The sequence below is a fragment of the Geotrypetes seraphini genome, chromosome 5 (assembly GCF_902459505.1).
Source record: "Geotrypetes seraphini chromosome 5, aGeoSer1.1, whole genome shotgun sequence".
NCBI classification, from domain to species: Eukaryota; Metazoa; Chordata; class Amphibia; order Gymnophiona; family Dermophiidae; genus Geotrypetes; species Geotrypetes seraphini.
The window spans coordinates 10,213,261-10,235,125 of record NC_047088.1 but is presented as its reverse complement, the minus strand read 5'-3'; the positions used below and the strand labels follow the sequence as shown (position 1 = coordinate 10,235,125).

General features: G+C 41.9%; 1 protein-coding gene across 1 annotated transcript in view; it reads left to right on the top strand.

The window, feature by feature from the left end:
- AR (androgen receptor) overlaps positions 1-21,865 on the top strand; it is a 214,922-nt gene that overhangs the window by 181,531 nt on the left and 11,526 nt on the right. Inside the window, exons 6-7 of the mRNA XM_033945498.1 lie at positions 10,896-11,026; positions 11,450-11,607. Of these exons, the coding sequence (XP_033801389.1) occupies positions 10,896-11,026; positions 11,450-11,607 (289 nt within the window). The remainder of the gene's footprint in view (positions 1-10,895; positions 11,027-11,449; positions 11,608-21,865) is intronic.

Sequence of the window (21,865 nt, the reverse complement as noted above, 5' to 3'; positions counted from 1 at the left end):
TAGTTACGAAAGTGAGACTGGGAGGCTAGGGGGAAGCCGAACAATGGTGGAGAGAAGAGGGAAACATGCCAGCCTTTGAGGGGGGGGCCCTGGTGTAGCTATTAGAAGTAACATAAATTGATTACCAGCTTCTTTAGTTAGTTCATCCAAAACTCTAATTTTCGTATACTCTAATTTTCGTATTCTCTAATCTTAATGTTGTTCTTTCTAATAATTAAATATATGAATATATAAGTGCTCAATGTCTTATCTCCTGCATGCGAGCCACAGCGAGATCATTTCAGGACCATCATTGCACTTATGGATCTCTTATTACACTTTGTGTCTGATCTCAAAACAAAAAATCATCCTGCTTGTGCTTATATATTTTCTTATATTAATCAACCATTAAATTTTGCACTTATCTTGTTTGGCATGGATGATCAAAACTTGTGGCTCTGCAGTCTTGCTTTTCCAATGTGATTTAATAGATAAATATGTGCAATTGTGCAAACTAGTGAACCTTCTCTGCTCCCCATTTCAGTCCTGAGTTTCGCCGTGATGGCTTCTTCAGGAGGAGTCTTTACTTGAAAGATTTGTTCATTCTCGGACTAGCAAAAACCGCCAACAACTAGATGAAGAAAAAAGTGGCTCGCATGCAAGAGATAAGACACTGAGCACTTATATATTTATTTATTTTTTTATTTATTAGAAAAAACAACATTTAGATTAGAGAATACAAAAATTAGAGTTTTGGATGAATTAACTAAAGAAGCTGGTAATCAATTTATATTAGTTATAAAGAGCACCGGTAATATAGACTATACTCCTATTATTTAAAGTAGGTATTAGAAGTACATGGAGGGAGGAATCCAAAGAGAGAGGCATATGCTGGACTGAGGGGAAGAGGAAGAAATAATGGGTCTTAAAACAGAGGAGAGGGAGAAAGATGGTGGATAATGGAATGAAGGGAGGGAGGGAAAAGAAAGGGAGAGAAGTTATACCCAAGGGAGGGGGATAGAAATACTTGATAGGGGAAGTGGACATTAGAGAAATGCTGGACTGCGGGGATGGAGACAAAAAAAGGAGAGGTGTCAGACTTCCGGTGAGGGGAAGGGAAACAGAAGTGATAGACAGAGATGGAAGATGGATGGTGAGCAAGGAGAAAGAAGAAAATGTTAAATGGGCACGAGTCCCTGGCAAGTGAGTTAACAGAAGACAAACAGAAACCAGAACCTGGGGCCAACATGATTTGAATAATGACCATACAACAAAATGTAGAAAAAATAATTTTATTTTCTGTTTCTAGCCACATTGTTAGAATATCTAGCCCCATTATGAGGATATTGTAGGACCATGAGTGACCTATAAACTTGTTCCAAACTACTTCAGACTTTAACTATATCTTATCTACATAAGAGAGAACATATCAGACTTGTGGAGACAATTTCTGATGAGGCTGAATTTTTACTATAGTTTTATGGACCACCCTACTTATGCCTGCTATAGGAGCAAGGTTATAGGCGTTTCACAAGGGATCATCTGCTAAAATCTGTTTCTCCTAAGTGAGATCTCAGTTTGCTCCTTAGTCTTCTCAGAACTGACTTTTGAGCCCTTAAGGGCCATCTCTTTAAATGACCTTACCCTGCAGACTGTGATTTTGGTCGCTATTGCATCAACTTGGTGTGTCCTGGCCTTGTCCTACAAGGATACATATTTCTCCTTTTCAGATGAGGTGGTGTGTATTCACACACTGCCATCTTTTCTTCTAAAAGTTGTGTTCTCTTTGTATTATCAGTACACTTGCCTTCCTTTTCATAGCAGGGATATTTAGCTTTCATATATTGCCCAATCGGCAGGCTTTTTAGGCCATTAAAATACTAATTAAGAAAAGGAATTACAATATCAAACAGGAAAGAAAAGTAGTTAATGTAGTATACAGATGAAATGGCAATGGACACCCCCCCCCCAGCCCAAAGGACAGCAGAACACTAGAATAGGGCATGTAGAGTTAATTCTCAACAAAAAGCATCATTAGGAAAGTTTTTAATCCTTTCATAAATGTCTTTAGCGAGTGATCTTCCTAAAGAGATAACAGTAAGGCATAAGAATTGCCGCTGCTGGGTGAGACCAGTGGTCAATCATGCCCACTGAGGAAGAGGGTAGTTTCCTGTTAGCGTCAAGGCCATTGATACACAAAGAAGGCACAGTGAGAAGAATGCTGCTCTTTTACTTACAGTAGACAAGTTCATTTCTCAGGCTGCTTGGTTGGGCTGTTTCAGGAGCCCCATAAAGTGAAGGTGGCCTATAAGGTGTCAATAGCACATTTGATCAAGTTGGCTGTCAAGGAATAGAGAATAATCTCAGCGCCGGCTCTTATATATTTTACTGCGGTTGAACGATTCTTATATTTTTCTGTGACTACAGTTTTTAACCTAAATCACCAGCTCTGTAGTGTCAACCTTTTAGTGCCCAGATCCTCAGAAGCACCACCTGGGGCTCAAAACGTCTCACTGCCCCTGGCTTCACATGCCACCTCATCACTGCATCATCGTATACTTTTTTTTGTGATTATTCTTTCAAATATTTTAGATGTAGTGCTCAATATATCACTGTGAGTAAAGTGAAAGCTATAGTTAGCTTATGTCTATGCCAGTGGTCTCCAACTCAAACCCTCTGCAGGACCACATTTTGGATTTATCGGTACTTGGAAGGCCTCAGAAAAAAAAAAAAAAGAGTTAATGTCTTATTAAAGAAATGACAATTTTGCATGAGATAAAACTCTTTATAGTTTATAAATCTTTCCTTTTGGCTAAGTCTTAATAATAATATTGTCATTTATAGCTAAAGAGAAGTATGATCAAGAAACTTTTATTTTACTTTTGTGATTATGATAAACGTATCAAGGGCCTCAAAATAGTACCTGGTGGGCCGCATGTGGCCCCTAGGCCACGAGTTTGAGACCACTGGTCTATGTGGTCTGCCGCTAGGGAGTATCATTTTTTTCTGCTTCTGAGGATCTGGGCACTAAAAGGTTGAAGCTACGGAGCTGGTGATTCAAGATAAAAAACAAAACAAAAAAAACTGTAGTCACAGAAAGGTAGAGAGAATGACGCGGGGACAAAGTTTGTCCCTGCGAGCTCTGTGCTTGCCCTCGTCCTCGCCAGCTCAGTCTGATCCCATCCACACAAACCTCATAGTTATGGTTTTATATTTAAACTAGTGTTTAAGCCCGCTAACATTAACGGGTGCTAGAATAGATTAGTCTGATCCAGTATGGCCATTCTTCTTATGTCTTACCCCCATATTCAGGCTCCTATTTCCCCCTTTTTTCACCAACTTAAAAATCTGTCCCCTTTCTCTGTCCTTCACCTCTCTAGAACTCCCTCTCCATTCTCCCTTTCCCCATCAACCTTTTCTTCTGCATCTTCACTTATTCTTCCAGCTCCCATCTTCAGCCCCTTTCTCTCACATGCCCCCTTTTTAGCCCCAGCTTCAGTCCCATTCTTTTTCTCTCACATGTCCCCTTTTGTAGCCCCCTTCTCCCACTTCCCCCTTTTTTCATCCCCAGCTCCCTTCTCCCACACATTCTCTTTTTTATAGCCCCCCACCCTAACCCCCTTCTCATACCTGCTCTTCCAGCCCTCAGTTCTAGCCCCAGTCTCCTTATGACACCTGTCTTCCTTTTCAGCCCCCAAATCCAGACTCAGACCCCTTCTCTCACAGTTTTACAAAACTGTAGTGTGGATTTTAGCTACGGAGGTAACAGCTCTGATGCTCATAAAATTCTGAGCATCAGAGCTGCTACCACCAAGGCTGGTGCTAAAAACGCTTCACAGTTTTGTAAAAGGGGGGATAAAATAAAAATACCTAGACAAAGGTTAAATTGAACCAGCAAGAAGCTGGACTCTGCATACAATGCTTCACAGAAACAGTGACACATGTCTCCTAAAGCAATAAATAAATAGAAATTTTTTTCTACCTTTGTCTTCTGTGGTTTCTCCTTTCCTCATCTTCTTGTAACTCTCTTCCTTCCATCCACTGTCTGCCGTCTCTCTTCCCCTATATGGCATCTTCTCTCCTTCTATGCCCCTTCCAGAAACTGTATGCCTCCCCCTTCCATCTCTCCTTTCACCCCATTGGTCTGGCATCTCTCTCCTCGCCTTCCCTCTCCCACACCTCTCCTCATAGTCTGGTATCTCCCCTTCCCTGATTCTCTGGCATCTCTCTCCTTTCCTTTTCTTCCATCTTTCGCTCCCCCTCCATGCTCTCACATCTCCCCCTTCCTTTTCCCTTAGACTGGCATACCTTCCTCCTACGCTCCAAGCCCTGGCATCTCCTTTAATTCCCTCCCTCATCTTCCTTCTCCCTCCAGCTGGGTACCGCAACACTCTTCCCTGCAGCTCTGCACTTCCCCACACTTGCCATGCTTCGGTTCCTCTTCTTCCTTCCTTCCTCCCCCCCCCCCCCCCGCGGGACCCTGCGGCACCATCAACTCTTACTCCCTCTAATGTCGGCCCTGCAGCTCCAGACTTCCTCGCACCTTCTCCCCTCCCCCTTTGGATCGCTATTATTTTAAATGTTATAGCCGCGGAGCTGTATCCATCAGTGGAGATGTCTAACCTCGGCCTGCCCCGGAACTCTTACTGCAACAGTGACTTCCTGTTCCTGCCTAGACGGGCGGCTGCTGCAGTAAGAGTTCCGGGGCAGGCCGAGGTTAGACATCTCCACTGATGGATACAGCTCCGCGGCTATAACATTTAAAATAATAGCGATCCAAAGGGGGAGGGGAGAAGGTGCGAGGAAGTCTGGAGCTGCAGGGCCGACATTAGAGGGAATAAGAGTTGATGGTGCCGCAGGGTCCCGCGGGGGGGGGGGGGAGGAAGGAAGGAAGAAGAGGAACCGAAGCATGGCAATTGTGGGGAAGTGCAGAGCTGCAGGAGCTGTTATAGCCGCGGAGCTGTATCCATCAGTGGAGATGTCTAACCTCGGCCTGCCCCGGAACTCTTACTGCAGCAGCCGCCCGTCTAGGCAGGAACAGGAAGTCACTGTTGCAGTAAGAGTTCCGGGGCAGGCCGAGGTTAGACATCTCCACTGATGGATACAGCTCCGCGGCTATAACATTTAAAATAATAGCGATCCAAAGGGGGAGGGGAGAAGGTGCGAGGAAGTCTGGAGCTGCAGGGCCGACATTAGAGGGAGTAAGAGTTGATGGTGCTGCAGGGTCCCGCGGGGGGGGGGGGGGAGGAAGGAAGGAAGAAGAGGAACCGAAGCATGGCAATTGTGGGGAAGTGCAATCCCCCCAATGCGTCCCCTTACCTTACCTCCCCTTACCTTTGCGACGCGTGTGTGCGCTGTGAAGAGAAACTTGTGCGCTGCGATGTAATATTTTGTGCGCGAGCGCAGGCCAGCGCAGCTTAGCGGGAACACTGCTCACAACTCACCTTTTGCAGTCCCAAGCTCCAGCCCTCTTCTCCGAATTGTCTTCTTTTAACAGCCTCTTTTCCCAAGAACCCCCCTTTAAAGCCTCCTTCCCTCACATGTCCCCTTTTTTTAGCCCCAGCTCCAAACCCCTTTTTAGCCCCCCAGCCCCCTTTTCTCCCATCTTTTCCCTTTCAGTTTCCAGGCCCAGCCCACCTTTTCTCACATGTCCCTTTTGCAGCCTCCTTCTCACACTTATCCCCTTTTCTGCCCCCAGCCTTGGAGCACTAATGATAAATACATAGTGATGGACTCAGGGGAGATGCTGAACAGGAAAGTGTAAGGTAAAGATAGGGTACACAAAGATGGAAGATGGATGGTGAGCAGAGAGAGAGAAGAAATGTCAAATGAGAAGGAGACCCGGGCAAGTGAGTTAAAAGACAGGGGAAAGCAGAAACCAGAGTCTGGGACCAACATAACTTGAAAAAATAAAATGAACGCACAACAAAGAGGTAGAAAAAATAATTTTATTTTCTATTTTGTGATTACAGTATATGAGAATTGAAATGTGTATCCTGCCAGTGCTGGTGTTAGACATGAGTAAGGCCCAGGGCAGAAATCTGGCAGGGGACCCTAAAGCCCACTGTGCCATCTTCAGCAGGCTTAGGGCTTTCTCTACTCAGAGGGCAGTTGCCCTAATTGCACTCCTTGGCCTAACACCATCCCTGGCATGTGTGATCTTTATATTTTGCACAGTATGGGAGGAAATGGAACTATCTATCCCATTGGTGTTGTACTACATGGAAAATGTGGTTTCTTGGGATTTTGGCTTAATTTATATGTTTCTCATTTTTGGTCAGCTGTTATGTATTTGGCACAAAACATTGTCTGAAGCATCCATTGTATATATGTCCAAACTCGCCCGGGGGCCACATGCGGCCTGCCAGGTACTATTTTGAGGCCCTCAGTATGTTTATCATCAGAAAAGTAAAATAAACCGTTTTTTGTTCATATGTCTCTTTAGCTATAAATGACAATATTATTATTAAGACTTGGCCAAAAGAAAAGATTAATAAACTATAAAGAGTTTGATCTCATGCAAAATTGTCATTTCTTTAATAAGACATTAACTGGTTTTTTTCTGAGTACCTACAAATCCCAAATGTGACCCAGCAAAGGGTTTGAGCTGGAGACCACTGCATTAGAGTAAACATAAGAGACACTGAATCACATTGACACCCTTCCTTGTTGATCATTTTAAATATGCAGATAGAAAACCATTTACATTTCCTACAGCAAAAGGTTGATTCTTTCAAAGAATCCTAGCCTATCAAGTAGCACTTTGGGGCAAGTGTTTTAGTAAGTTGATATCATGCATGCATTCGATAAATTTTATAAATGAGCTTATAATCTACTATGTTTGTACAGTTTTCTTTACTCTTTTGGAAACTGCGGTATATAAATGTATTTTTATGTTATGTATCTGGTTTGGTCATCTCTGCTCCTTTTTTTTGATTGTTTGGGGGGGGTGTTCCTCTTTTATGTGGACCTTGCTTTGTGACCTGTCTCTGAGTATATTTTCTGTTATGACCAGTTGATGTTATAGATTTAATTTATGGTGAGCAGATAAAGAGGGAGGTTGAAGATGACTTAAAGCTTCTTCACTCACTAGACCCTACTGATCTATCAATGAAAATTAATCTTAATCACAGAATGGCTCCAAGAGAAACATCTTCTTAACCCTACCAAATGAAATAGTGCTTTTCTAGTTGTCTTCTGTAACAAGACCATCTCCTTATCTCCCACACTCAAACTTCTAGGAGTAACATTCAACATGAAAATGAATTTTCAGTCACATATCTCTTCAGATGCCTAACACTGTTTCTATAAATTAAGAATGGTTCGGTCTATATCGCACTTTCTCTATACATTGGCAATTAATATACTAGTACACTTCCTTGTATAATTGGCCACATTGATTACTGTAATTTATTAAATGAAAACATTAGATCTAAAAATCTCCACAGGCTGCAATTGATCCAGAACACCTCCATAAAACTCATCAATGGCGCCAAAAATATGATCATGTAACTCCCCTTTTAAAATCTGCTCACTGGCTCTGCACACAGATTGGCATACAGAATTATTTTACTAATCTTTAAAACACATCAATCTTGATTACCCTCTTACGTCGACCAACTTGCTCTCATCCCTCCTTCCGACAAACTAGCCGACAAATCTCACTGTTGAATGTTCTCCCACCTCAAATCGGACCACAATCATCATTAGACAGATTAAAACATCCCTAAGGCTTCTTTAAGGATGTGTTTGATTGAACCCTGCCTCTCATTGCAGTTTCCCTCGAGATCTGAGCCTGTATGGCATCTTTATCTGTCACTTCAACAGTTAACTGTGGTAGTTCAGGCTTTGCTACTTGCATGTTTAGATTTGTTCAATGCCTTATGTACATAATGGATCAAATAAAATATATAGAGAGAGTGGGCCAAAAGTAGGTAGACATGATTTCTTTTTATTGTACAGGTATTGAATAGGTAGAATACACTACTGAATTATAATCAAGTAAAAGCAAAATGATGTAACTGATGCAAAATCTTCACACTAATGTTGTTTGTGACACCTGTAAAATAAAAAGAAATCATGAATAAATACTGTATATGAAATGTACCACAAAATATGTCTAACATTGTTATTACACCACCTTTACAGCTACAAACAGAAAATAAGCTGTGACGGGGATGGAAAGGAGATGAGAAATAGAGGAAAGGGACAAGCGTGAAGGAGTGAGAGAAAGTGGAAATTGAGAAGTTAGGAAGAAGGGTTGTGAGAAGCAAAATAGAGGATGAGAGCCAAAACAGGCTGAAGGAAAAGATAAGAGTGGGAGATTAAATGCTAGTATGCAGATAGGTAGTGAAGAGACACTGAGGATTTGGAGGATAAGAAGAAAAAGTAGTGGATAGAGACAGAGAAGAAATATTGATATTTTTTTTTCCTCCATCTCAAAGATGTAGGTAAGGAAGGGAAGAGGGAGAGAAATGGTTGGAGGTTGAAGTCAAAGGCCAATAATCAGATTGGCAATGGGTCACGAGCGGAGTTCCGCAGGGGTCGGTGCTGGGACCTCTACTATTCAACATATTTATTAACGATCTGGAGACGGGGACAAAATGTGAGGTTATCAAATTTGCTGATGACACCAAACTCTGCAGCAGGGTTAGAAACACGGAAGACTGCGAAGACCTACAAAAGGACCTAACGAGACTGGAAGACTGGGCAAAAAAGTGGCAAATGAGTTTTAACGTAGAGAAATGCAAGGTCATGCATGTAGGGAAAAAGAACCCGATGTTCAACTACAAAATGGGGGGAACACTGCTAGGGGTGAGTAACCTAGAAAGGGACCTGGGGGTGATGGTCGACTCATCACTGAAACCATCGGCGCAATGTGCGACAGCCTCAAAGAAAGCAAACAGAATGCTGGGCATCATCAAAAAGGGTATCACAACCCGGACGAAGGAAGTCATCATGCCGCTGTATCGCGCAATGGTGCGCCCGCACCTGGAGTACTGTGTTCAATACTGGTCGCCGTACCTCAAGAAGGACATGGCGGTACTCGAGGGAGTGCAGAGGAGGGCGACTAAGCTGATAAAAGGTATGGAAAATTTTCCATACGCTGACAGGTTAAAAATGCTGGGGCTGTTCTCCCTGGAGAAGAGGAGACTTAAAGGGGACATGATAGAAACCTTCAAAATCCTTAAGGGCATAGAGAGAGTAAATAAGGACAGATTCTTCAAACTGAGAGGAGTCACAAGCACTAGGGGTCACTCGGAGAAGTTGAAAGGGGACAGGTTTAGAACAAATGCTAGAAAATTCTTTTTTACGCAGAGGGTGGTAGACACATGGAACGCGCTTCCGGAGGAAGTGATAAGCCAGAACTCTGTACAGGGGTTTAAGAAGGGTTTGGATAGGTTCCTGGAGGATAAAGGGATAGAGGGGTACAGATAGAACTTGAGGTAGGTTATAAAAGTGGTCAGAAACCACTTCACAGGTCGCAGACCTGATGGGCCGCCGCGGGAGCGGACTGCTGGGCGAGATGGACCTCGGTCTGACCCAGTGGAGGCAACTTCTTATGTTCTTAAATGGGAAGGAAACTGAAAAAGAATTTATGAAACAACCAAGAAAGGGAAAATAGAAAGGGAAGTCAGGTTCACCCCAATTTTATTTTCAGCTGTTGGTGATAAGAAAATATCAGCCATGAGAGTATACATTTCTTATGTCTTTTATATTTTGCTCAGTAACGGGGGGAATGCATCTCTCTCTTTTTTTTTAAATTTATCCTTTGATGTACTAAGGGCTCCTTTTACTAAGGTGCGCTAAGGCTTTAACGCGCAGAATAGCGCGCGCTAGACCTTAACGCCAGCATTGAGCTGGCGTTGGTTCTAGAAGCGTAGCGTGCGGTAATTTCCTGCGTGCGCTAAAAACGCTAGCGCACCTTAGGAGACCTAAGTGGTTTTAATTTCTTAGGATTTCTATTTCTAATTTTTGGTCCACTGTACTAACGTAAATACTGGTAACTATTATGGTATGGATCCTCCGTTTAGGTGTCCTGAAATGACAAGGTGAGAGCCTTTTCTAAAACAGCATCTGGGCACCCAAATTCCATTGGTGAATGCATTTGCAGTGACAACAGCCGTGGGCCTGGCGTACCTGAAGCCACGTAAATGTGACAAGGACATGGAGAACTTACAGTATTCTATAAGATATGGGCACAGCTGGGAGTCCCTTATCAGGTGCTTCACATAAGCTACGTGTGCCATTGCTAAATAGCATTTAGGCGCATAAAAACATGCAAACAAATTATAGAATTATCCTTCAAGTGTACAGTCATTGAATATGCAGAATTTATGGCCACTGGCATAAGATAAAATGATATCTTATGCTGATACAAGCTAGATCATTTTTGTGACTCGCTCGTGTGCCATCCACTTCCCATTATCATGCTGGTTAGATTTTTTGCGGGGGGCCCGAAACTATGCACATGGTCAAGTTTTCCGTTAACTTTTAATTTAGTCAGCCACAGATTGTGGTGTTGATGCCCCTGAATGTTGTCTATCACAGTGGTTCTGAACCCTGTCCTGGGGGACCCCCAGCCAGTCGGGTTTTCGAGATATCCCTCATGAATATGCATGAGAGAGATTTGCATACCTGTCACTTCTATTATAAGCAAATCTGTCTCATGCATATTCAGGAGGGATATCCTGAAAACCTGGCTGGCTGGGGGTCCCCCAGGACAGGGTTCAGAACCACTGGTCTATCAGATGTGTTGCAGCAGAAGGGGTAGAGAACCACTCGTGCTCTATTCGAGACACTGGCTGTGCATGTGGGGGGGTTAAAACCAGGACTGGATCAGCATTTGTTGAAAAAATAAAAAAAACTTGCTGAGTCAAATCACTGTACAATCTGTCTGGGTGCTTCGTTCCCAGGTACCGTATGCACAAATCCAGGATGTACAGCCAGTGTGTCAGGATGCGCCAGATGTCACAAGAGTTTGGCTGGCTGCAGATCACCCCCGAGGAGTTCCTCTGTATGAAGGCTCTGCTTCTATTCAGTATTAGTGAGTATCTGCATGGTAAGAGAAAGGGGGGGGGGATTTCTTTTTCGGCTCTTTGGTGTTTTTGCAGTGAAGGTAAGCATGGAAAGAGGCTCAGTTGTTTGATATTTTGACCCAAGAATCACAGCCCAGCTCTTGAACTTTAGATTGTTACAGTTCATTCACCCATGAACGTCTTTGGCAGATTTCTCTTCTGGGCATGATATCTTGTTGAATGATGAGCAAGACTGAACTTTTAGACAGCCAATGCCCATGATTTGTATTGCTACAGTGGCTTTCATTCAAATTGTGAATTGATGTTTTTGTGACTGGGTCTTTTGAAGCGTGATTGGTAGGCCCTTCCTGCAGTGGTGAATGTAATTTATCATGCCTGTGTTTGCTCTTTTCATTTATGCTTGTATGTTGTTTACCCTCCTCCCTTACTAGTTCCTGTGGAAGGCCTGAAAAGCCAGAAAGCCTTTGATGAACTTCGTTTGAACTACATAAAGGAGCTGGATCGTGTCATTAGCTGCAAAAGAAGCAACCCTGCCTCCAGCTCTCGCCGCTTTTACCAACTCACCAAACTACTGGATTCTGTGCAGCCGGTAAGAACTGACACCGCTTTACCTACACGTTTACCCAACTTCCAACCGAGAACTAATCACATCGTGTAGTAAGTAATGTTTAGAAACAAGCTTATCAGATCAACATTAGCCTAGTTTTCTGAGGACAAACAGGCATACGTGGGGGTGACTTCATCCACAGAACCTGGTACGAATACTACCAAGTACACTGTCACTTTAAATTTTTTTAGGCAGTGCCTTCCTGCCCGACATTGACTCGTGGGACCGTGAGTTCTTTGTTTTCCACAGAGCTGAGAAGCTGTCTTCAGTTTTCTCTTCAGCATGTTGAACTTTTGCTTTTTTTCTGCCTTTCCATACTTACTTTTCAGTATTTTTCTCAGAATTTCTTCTTTTTATCGTGTTCCACTATTTTACTTGATTTTGGTTCATTTTTGTCAATTTTTCATTTTTTGCCACTTTGAGCTCCCAGGAGCATTGACCTAGTCAGCATCCTAGTTACTTCAACCTCTGTGAGCCATTGAGCCCTTTGACTTAGTGTCGGCCATTTTCCTCTCCATTTCAAAGAGGGTACCGAGTGGTTTTAGGAAATGTTCTTGATATAATTAGACAATTTCAGGTTCTGACTCATGGTGTGTCCAGTGTCTGGGTCCTGAACACTGGGACATTTGCTGTGACCTCTATCTCAGGATGCAAAAGAAGTCGCTGAAAGCCTGAGAATTTCAGTTTGAAAAACATTTGGTTACTGCATCAACATTGAGCATAGTGGGTGACTCAGAACCCGGCACCCAGCTTCCTGTGACTCGGGCATCAGCACCAAGTGCATCGACACTGCATTCAGAGCATCAGGTGTTGGGCTCCTTACAAAGACAGGATTCTACTTCATCTATGCTTCATGTTTCGAGGGACACAACATGTAAGAAAGCTAAGCACATACTTACTTCCCCTTCTAGGGTTGGCACTGCATCCTCTCAAGTATTAACTTTCTCAATACAAAGCAAGCATCAACGCACCAAGGATCACTCTATTTCCATTCAGCTTATATATCTCCTCGTATGTATGCCTCGACATCGAGGTCTCCCATGCCCCGACATCTGGTACATGCCAATATCTCTTCCAGTGCCAGCACAGTCTCTTCAGGAGGATATCAGCTTTCGGGTATATTGCAGATGTTTTACAGGATTAATGGTTTCCATGCCCGCCTCAGCCCAGCCCGAGGATACATAGAAGTATTGATTGAGGGCAAGGTCACGCACTTCTGTTCCAACGCTGAGCATCGGGTTAGCAGTGCATGCATCATCATTGCCGGCGTAGTTATCTCCTGGATCAGACCATTGACCTACATCTCGACATGCAGCTGACAATTCTCTCAATGCACACCCCCTGATTCACCTATTCCAGACAAACTAATACAAACTCAACAATTAGTTCGTCAAATTACATTAGTATTTATGGATCGCTAATATGCCCAGAAGAAGTTCAGTGCGATTTACAATTTAGAAGAGCCTGGCCTTATGCAAGGATTACATTATTTCGTTAGGGTTCATGACACAGATAACTTGATTTGTGTTTGAGTAGGCGTATTATTATGGCATGTGATTTTGAGAGATAACTTGGCTATTTCTGGTGTTGTAGTCTTGATATTATGGGTTCTGGTATGGGTGTCTCTTTTCTAGCTTGTAGGGAGCTTGGTCTTCTATTGATAGGAGCAGTGTTTGGTTTCTGGGGAGTGGTCGTAGCCTGTTGTTTGTGTATGTGTGTGGTAGGAGGGGTTGATCCTTAATTGTGCTGGTAAAGGATTCCACCGTTTTACTGCCATGTATGGGAAGGATGTAGAGTGAATAGTTTTGTGTTCGATTCCTTTAGGATTTGGGAATCTTTATTTATTTATTCAATTTTCTATACTGCTCTTCCAGGGGAGCTCAGAACAGTTTACATTCATTTATTCAGGTACTCAAGCATTTTTCCGTCTGTTCTGGCAGGCTCACAATCTATCTAATGTACCTGGGGCAATGGGATTAAGTGACTTGTCCAGGGTCACAAGGAGCAGCGTTGGTTTGAACCCACAACCTTAGGCTGCTGAGGCTGTAGCTTTAACCACTGCGTCACACACTTATTATCATTTGGTTGCTGATCAGGTTATATTTGTCTTTGGGCTGTATTTCAATTAAATTCAACATGTAGTTTGGTGTTTTACCATAAAAGATGAGTGTATAGTTTAAAAATGCACCTTGGTTCAGAGGGGAGCCAGTGTACTTCTTTTTCTTTCCTTTTCTATTTTGAATGGAGTTCTTTTCAAAATTGTTTTGAATTATACATTGTAAACCACTTTGATCCTTTTTAGTTATATACGCAAAATATCAAGTTTTTAATAAACATAGTTCAAGGTACATCATATTTGGTTGCTTAGAAAATAAGTCTGGCTGCTACATTTTGAATGGTTTGTAAATTTGTCTATATATTTGCTTTGCGTCCTACATAAAGGACATTGCAATAATGTGGTCGGGATAGTACCAGTGACTGACCCAAGATCTGAAAGTGAAGCAATGCCGGATTCATCTCGGTTTTCTCAATGTTGTGAATATTTTCTTGGATAATGTTCATGTATGTGCTTCCCAGGATAGGTTCTTGTTGAATGTAATCCCTAGGATTCTCAGTTCTGATTTCAGTTTCATTGGGGCGTTATGCAGTGATATTTGAGTGTCATTGTTGGTAATTCTGGGTTGACTTATCAGTAGAAACTTTTTTTAAAAAATATTTTTTTAGTTTGTTTCATGTCAGCCCAGTTGGCAATTAGACAAGTGGCTTCCTTTACTGATTTATTTTGTCTAAGACTTGTCCTAGTGTTGACTTCAGTACATTGAAAAGTGTTGAGGGGAGTGGTAAGCCTTGGTGGACTCCTTCTGATGCTGATCAGTCTTCTAATTTTTCTCCATTCATTTTTACACTGTATGTACTTTAAGTATGTACTTTACCACTGATCCCTAGGAAGTTTAGGGTCAGTAATAGGAGCCGATGGACTACCACATCAAATGCACTAGCTAAGTCAAATTGTAGTACAAGAATTTGTTATCCAGTGCTCATGTCTCTTCTAATCTTGGATATCAGGGCACTGAGTAGTGTTTCAGTGCAATAGTGTTTTATGAAACCCAATTGTTTGGTGCGTAGTAGTTTATGGTGTTTCAGGTACTTTGTGATTTGATTTATTATCACAATTTCTAATAGCTTGACGTGAAGTGGGATTGAAGCTACTGGTCTGTAATTCTTGACATTTTCTTCATTTCTCCTTTTTGATCTTTTGGGATGGAAATATTTATTTTTCTAGTGAGTAGTTCAGTCAATCTAATAGATAGTTATAGTATATTTTTGATGAATTTTTTTTGTAGGAAAATTGGGCAGACATCTAATGAGCATTGACTTCAGTGCTGGGCAAAATGGTGGAACACGTAGACAAACATGATTTAATGAGACAGCATGGATTCAGCCGAGGAAGATCTTGTCTCACCAATTTTCTTGGCTTCTTTGAAGGTATGAATAAACATGTGGATAAAAGTGAGCCAGTTGATGTGGTGTATCTAGATCAGTGATTCCCAACCCTGTCCTGGAGGAACAGCAGGCCAATCGGGTTTTCAGGCTAGCCCTAATGAATATGCATGAGAGAGATTTGCATATGATGGAAGTGATAGGCATGCAAATTTGCTTCATGCATATTCATTAGGGCTAGCCTGAAAACCCGATTGGCCTGGTGTTCCTCCAGGACAGGGTTGGGAACCACTGATCTAGATTTTCAGAAAGCTTTTGACAAAATCCCTCATGAGAAGCTCCTGTGAAAATTAGAGTCATGGGATAGGTGGCAAAGTTCAGTTGTTGATTAGGAATTAGTTATTAAATAGAAAACAGAGAGGGTAGGGTTAAAAGGCCATTTTTCTCAATGGAAGAGAGTAAACAGTGGAGTGCTGCAGGGATCTGTGCTATTTAACTTATTTATAAATGATCTGGAAATTGGAACTATGAGTGAGGTGATTAAATTTGCAGATGGTACTAAACTGTTCAAAGTTGTTATAACGTATGCGGATTATGAAAAATTGCAGGCAGACCTAAGGAAATTGGAAGACGGGGTGTCCAAGTGGCAGATGAAATTTAATGTGGGCAAGTGCAAAGTGATGCACATTGGGAAGAATAACCCAAATCACAGTTACAGGATGATAGGATCCACCTTGGGGGTTGGCGCCTGGGTGTCGTCGTAGACATTACTATGAAACCTTCCGCCCAATGTGCAGCGGTGACCAAAAAAGCAAACAAGGTGCTAGGAATTATTTAAAAAGGAATGGTTAACAAGACTAAGAATGTTATAATGACTCTGTATTGCTCCATGGTGCGACCTCATCTGGAGTTCAATTCTGGTCTTCTTATCACAAGAAAGATATAGCGGCACTAGAAAAGGTTCAAAGAAAAGTGACCAAGATGGTAAAGGAGATGGAACTCCTCTCATATGAGGAAAGACTAAAAAAGGTTAGGGCTCTTCAGCTTGGAAAAGAGACGGCTGAGGGAAGATACGATTGAAGTCTACAAAATCCTGAGTGGAGTAGAATAAGTACAATGGATCGATTTCACTCTGTCAAAAATGACAAAGACTAGGGAGCACTTTTAAAATGAATAGGAGGAATTTTTTTTTTCACTCAGAGAATAGTTAAGCTCTGGAAAGCATTGCCAGAGGTTGTGGTAAGAGCAGATAGCGTAGCTAGTTTTAAGAAGGGTTTGGACAATTTCCTGGAGGAAAAGTCCATAGTCTGTTATTGAGAAAGACATGGGGGAAGCCACTGCTTGCCCTGGATTGGTAGCATGGAATGTTGCTATTCTTTGGAGTTGTGGAATCTTGCTATTCTTTGAGATTCTGCCTGGAATCTTGATATTCTTTGGGGTTCTAGAATCTTTTGTTACTCTTTGGGTTTCTGGAATGTTGCTACTCCTTGGGTTTTTGGCCAGGTACTAGTGACCTGGATTGGCCACCTTGCTTGATGGACCTTTGGTCTGATCCAGTAAGGCTATTGAGATTTGATATGTTTGGGTAGTAGTCTTATTAACTCTGTTTGTGTGATGTGAAGAATTCCTCCCAGTACCTATCTGCTGGGCATTTTGTTTGAAGTCCTCTCTCTTGATTTTTCTGGTGTTTCCTAGTACTTCTAAGCAGTTTGCTGTGTCTTCTTTGTTAATGTCAGTCCATCTTTCCAGCCCAAAGGAAATCTCTTTGCTTTTGAATGGGGACATTCTATTCCCAGTACAAGGTATTACCATTTGGACTGGTGTCAGCACCAAGAATGTTCATGAAATGCTTAGTGGTAGTAGTTGCAACCCTTCATTCATGCGGCTTTAATGTCTTCCCTTACCTAGACAACTGGTTGATCAAAGCCATATCATCACAGCAAGCTCACCAGGCCATCAATTCCATGGTTCTTCTATTGGAACTTTTAGGATTTGCAATCAACTACCAGAAATCGCATCTTCAACCAACCAAACCTTAGAATTTATAGGATTTTTCCTAAACACAATACAAGATGGAGCTTTTCTACCACAACAGAAACTCTACAGCCTTATTCACATATGCTAGATCTTGCTTCAATGTACCTTACCTCAGAAGACCTGAGCCTGACAACCAGTTCTTCTACCATTCAATGCAGTTATATTAATACCCATTGTGACTCTATGGTTTCATTTTCTTAGACTCTTCAAAGCATGTGTTTCTTAGTCACATTCTCTATAAGTTGTAAGTTATTGATTCTATAGGTTTGTGTCTTGATCCTGTAGCATATTATTGACACTGTAGCATACGTATCTCTGTTCCTGAAAACTCTGTGTATGTATCCCTGAAACCCCCATTCTAAGCTCCTGGGGAGTATGGGCTATAAAAATAAATGAATAAAATGCATCACTGCACATCAGTTTCAAGTTTAATCAAATTTGATGAATCGCTTATTACATACTAAGCCACAGGTGTCAAAGTCGGTCCTCGAGGGCCGGAATCCAGTCGGGTTTTCAGGATTTCCCCAATGAATATGCATGAGATCTATGTGCATGCACTGCTTTCAATGCATATTCATTGGGGAAATTCTGAAAACCCGACTGGATTATGGCCCTCGAGGAGGGACTTTGACACCCCTGTACTAAGCGATTAACAATAAAATATGAATTATACAGTTTTTTTAAAAAAAGGGGAAAAAACAAACTGACATAACAAACTTACTCTGGTACATGTGGAAAGGAAAAAAGGAGGGTAAAAGTTACGAAATTGTTGTTCTTCAGATAAGAAAAAAGGAAAAGCCCAAATAAGGGAGAAACATGAGGATTGGGGTAAAATTATTAGGAAAAATTTTGTTTACAGATTAAAAGAAGCTTTAAAAAGAAAAGTTTTTAAATGGGTTTTGAATATTTTGAGGTCTTTAGTTTCTCTTATATATAAAGGTAGGGAATTCCAGGTAAGAGGGGCCATTACTGAGAATATATCATGACGTCTGGTTCCAATAACTTTTAAAGAAGGAACCATAAGCAACCCTTGAGTTGTTGAACGAAGAGAACGAGTCGTGTTGTATGGAATTAGTAGTCGGTCGATAAATTGAGGATCGTTGGTGGATAATGTTTTAAATACTAGAAGCAATATTTTATATGTTATGCGTTGATTAATGGGTAGCCAGTGTGAATCTATAAGAAAAGGAGTTACATGGTCATATTTTTTTCCGTTATGAATAATTTTAATTGCAGTGTTCTGGATTATTTGTAAGCGTTTTTTTTTCCTTTTGCGTAATGTTTAAAAGTACGGAATTGCAATAGTCGAGCTTAGTGATGACAAGAGAATGTATCAAAATATTTAAAGATTTGGGTTCTAGGAATTTAGACATGGAACGAATCAAACGTAAACGGTAGAAGCAACATTTAATTGTGTTGCTAATGTGTTCTTGATAGGAAAATTTGTCATCGATGTCACAACTCTTAGGCCATATAACTCCATTTACCCATCTGCATATCAGATAACCTTAGTGGGACCCTCTCGACTCAGTGGTCTCAAGGGTGCATCTTTCGGATTCAGATGCATAATCCTAGCGTTCAGGACCACTAGACACATCTACAAGAAAGAAGATTATGAAGGTAAGAACTTAATCTTTGCTGTGCAGCTTACAGCATGTATGGCAGGACAACCATTTTATAAAGGAGCACAGCATCTCTCGTTTTAATTTACATCGACAGGAATTACATAAAACAGAGCCTCAGTACAAGAAATAAAATTGTTTGTCATGAGGCGAAATAGATGAGAAGTTAATTTAGAATAAAACTGACTCAATACTTGGATTCTAATTAAAAATAGAAGACTGCATTTTGTCAGGCTGGAATCATATCAGTAATGACACACTGGATAAAATTGCTCCTCTTAAAGAAAGGGGTCCTTTTATCAAGCCACGCTAGTGGGGTTAGCGCGTCGGACATTTCATCATGCGCTAAACCCCGTGGCCAGCTAAACAACGCCTGCTCAATGCAGGCGTTAGCGGCTAGCGCGGCAGGCGGTTTAACGCGCTTTAAAACCCCTACCGCAGCTTGATAAAAGGACCCCTAAGTCATTGACCCAGATGGCCGGCTTGGTTCACAGCTGATTTACTCATCCTTTAAGTGAAGTGTAGAACATTAGAGAGAAAATGGCATAAGACACTTGCAGATCAAGACGGGGAAATCTGGAAGAAAGGGCTAAAAATGAGTAGTGGCATGATAGACAGTCAAAATGTTCACACTTTGCCTCACTATTTGGCAATGAGAAATATACAAAAAGCTGTATCAAGTGGTCAGTAATATTATAACACTATCAGATTTACTGGAAGAAAATAATTTACTCATCTTCTGATGACTTAGCCATGTTCTTCAGATCCAAACGAGAGAAAATTAGATCTTCGTTAAAACAATTTTCTACAACCCCATTCGTATTTTTTAATTACAATATCGATCACACTGGAGGAATAATCTCTGATAGAAATTGAATGTTTTTCCCTATACTGTACTCAATTCAACTGAATTAATTTCTCTTTCAAAGGAAACCATGCTTCTTCACATTGTGTTCTAGATAGTTGCCCTAATTTTCTATTAAAATATTCTTCTTCCTTTTTTATAAAGTACTTGCATTTGTATCTTAAAGATAGTTTCACTTCAGGAACTTTCCCAGAGTATATTGGAAAAGTTATTCTAATCCCTATTCCAAAGAATCCTAAGCTTGCACATTCTGAAATATGAAACTACTTGCCTATAGCATCAGTCCCGCTTTTACTTGTTAATGCGTAGTTTTATGGCTAAGAAGTTTAGTAGACTTCTTATAAATTCATAGTATTTCTCCTAGTTCAGTGGAGTGGTTCCAGGTACATTAGTCCGATTGTGAACCCACCGGTACAAATAAGGAGAAATACTTGAGTACCTGAATTTAAACTAAAAGCGGTGTATAAAGGCTAAAAGCGGTGTATAAACACTAAAAGTAAATAATAATTCAATTTAGTACTGAAACTATTAATGTCACTTTTGCTAGGCAAGACATTAACATTGGCCACAGGATTCTCATTATGCAATTTGATATGTCTGCCACTTTCAGTCTGTTAGATCATGAGATTTTCCGGAGACGAGCAAGGGTTATGCAGGCACACTTGTTGGTGAAGTCCTCAGACTGAGCCTTGTGCGGGTGCTCTTCTCTAGCTACAGTAAGCTTTTGGCTTACTGGGCATGTGCAAGGACTGCTGCCTACCATGGCCCCTCCCATTGCCCTGTCAGTTTTTTCTTCAGCTGCTCCTAACAGTCACAGCTCTCTCCTCACTCACTCACTAGATTTAAAGAAAAAGCAATTATCAAATTATAGTCGGAGAGGAGACATTTAGCTGTTTAAGACTGCTAATTACCAAAAAAAACCTTTATTGTCCACAAAAATGTTTTCAAGCTCGAAAAAAAGGAGGAGGGAGGGAATGGGCTACAAAAGAACACCTTCAAATTGATTTCTAAATTAAAAAAAAGTTTTCATAGAGGAAGAAACCCACACCTTTTTAAGACCGCTGCAGAAGCCTTACCTCCAGGAAAGAGGCACAGGCAGCGGTGGCTCTTTTTAGTTTGACTCTGCGGTCTGACAGGAAAGTAAATGTCTGTATCGTATCTGCCCCACTGTTCCACTCGCTCCCTGTCCCCCAGGGCTCTGTCTCAGCACTGCATGGGGAGGTGACCCGCAAATCCCCCACAGCACCAACAGGGTAAAAGGCAGCAGATCAAACCAGACAAAGCTGGATGAAAACAGAGGCAAGCAGAACCGTCACTTCCTCCCCTCTAGATAAAGCAGTTCAAAGGTTTTTGCTTGCTCGTGCTCTTCTCAAACAGTAAAGCACCAGCAACAGGTAGGAAAGGCTCCCATGGTCTCGGCCTCATGGTCCTCTCCTTCATTAAGCCAGCATCTTCAGGAGACACAAGGTACCTCTTCTCATGTTTTCTAATCTAACCTATCATCTTCCTCTACTCTGCCTTTAAAAGAGCAAGACAAACAGTAAAAAGAAGACTCCTCAGGGTCTGCAAGCTTTTCATCCCTCCCTCCCATCCCCCTGTGATGCACCTCCCTCCCTCCCGACCCCCCCCCCCCACCCCTCTTCAGGTCTCCTAAAAAAGCAGCAGCAGTGGCGGTGACCGGCTTCACAGAAGCAACATGGTGAACAGGCTTCTCGCAGCCTGCCCGCCAGGGCTTCCCTCTGCCATGTCATCAGTGACACAGCAGAGAGAAGGTTCTGACAGGGCAGGCCAGGAGAAGCCTGTTCACCGCGCAGCTTCTGCCAAGCCGGTCACCACCACCACCACTGCTGCTACTTTAGGACACCCAGAGGTATCAGGACTCACTGAATTGGTGAGTTCAATTTTTATAGAAAGTGAATCGGTGAATCTGCAGCACTAGTGCTTATATCAATTCCCTTAGTACCAGCCCAGCCTGAGCTTAGCATATCGAGACCAAATGGTACCTGTACAAGGTCTGCATCGGTATAGCAACATTCTGCATCGCAGCATCGACAAACATCGACATCACGGCTGTTCGTCTGATATTCGGACTAAAGAGAAGCGATCCTATCAGCACTTATTACCCATCGCTGCACTGGTTGCCAGTGGAGGCACGAGTAATGTTTAAATTCTCATGCCTCTGTTTCAAGTCAGTTTGGGGATTGGCACCTACATATCTGCTATCTCATTTTGTGTTATATAACTCTGTGCGGAGAACCAGGAACTGCAACCTATT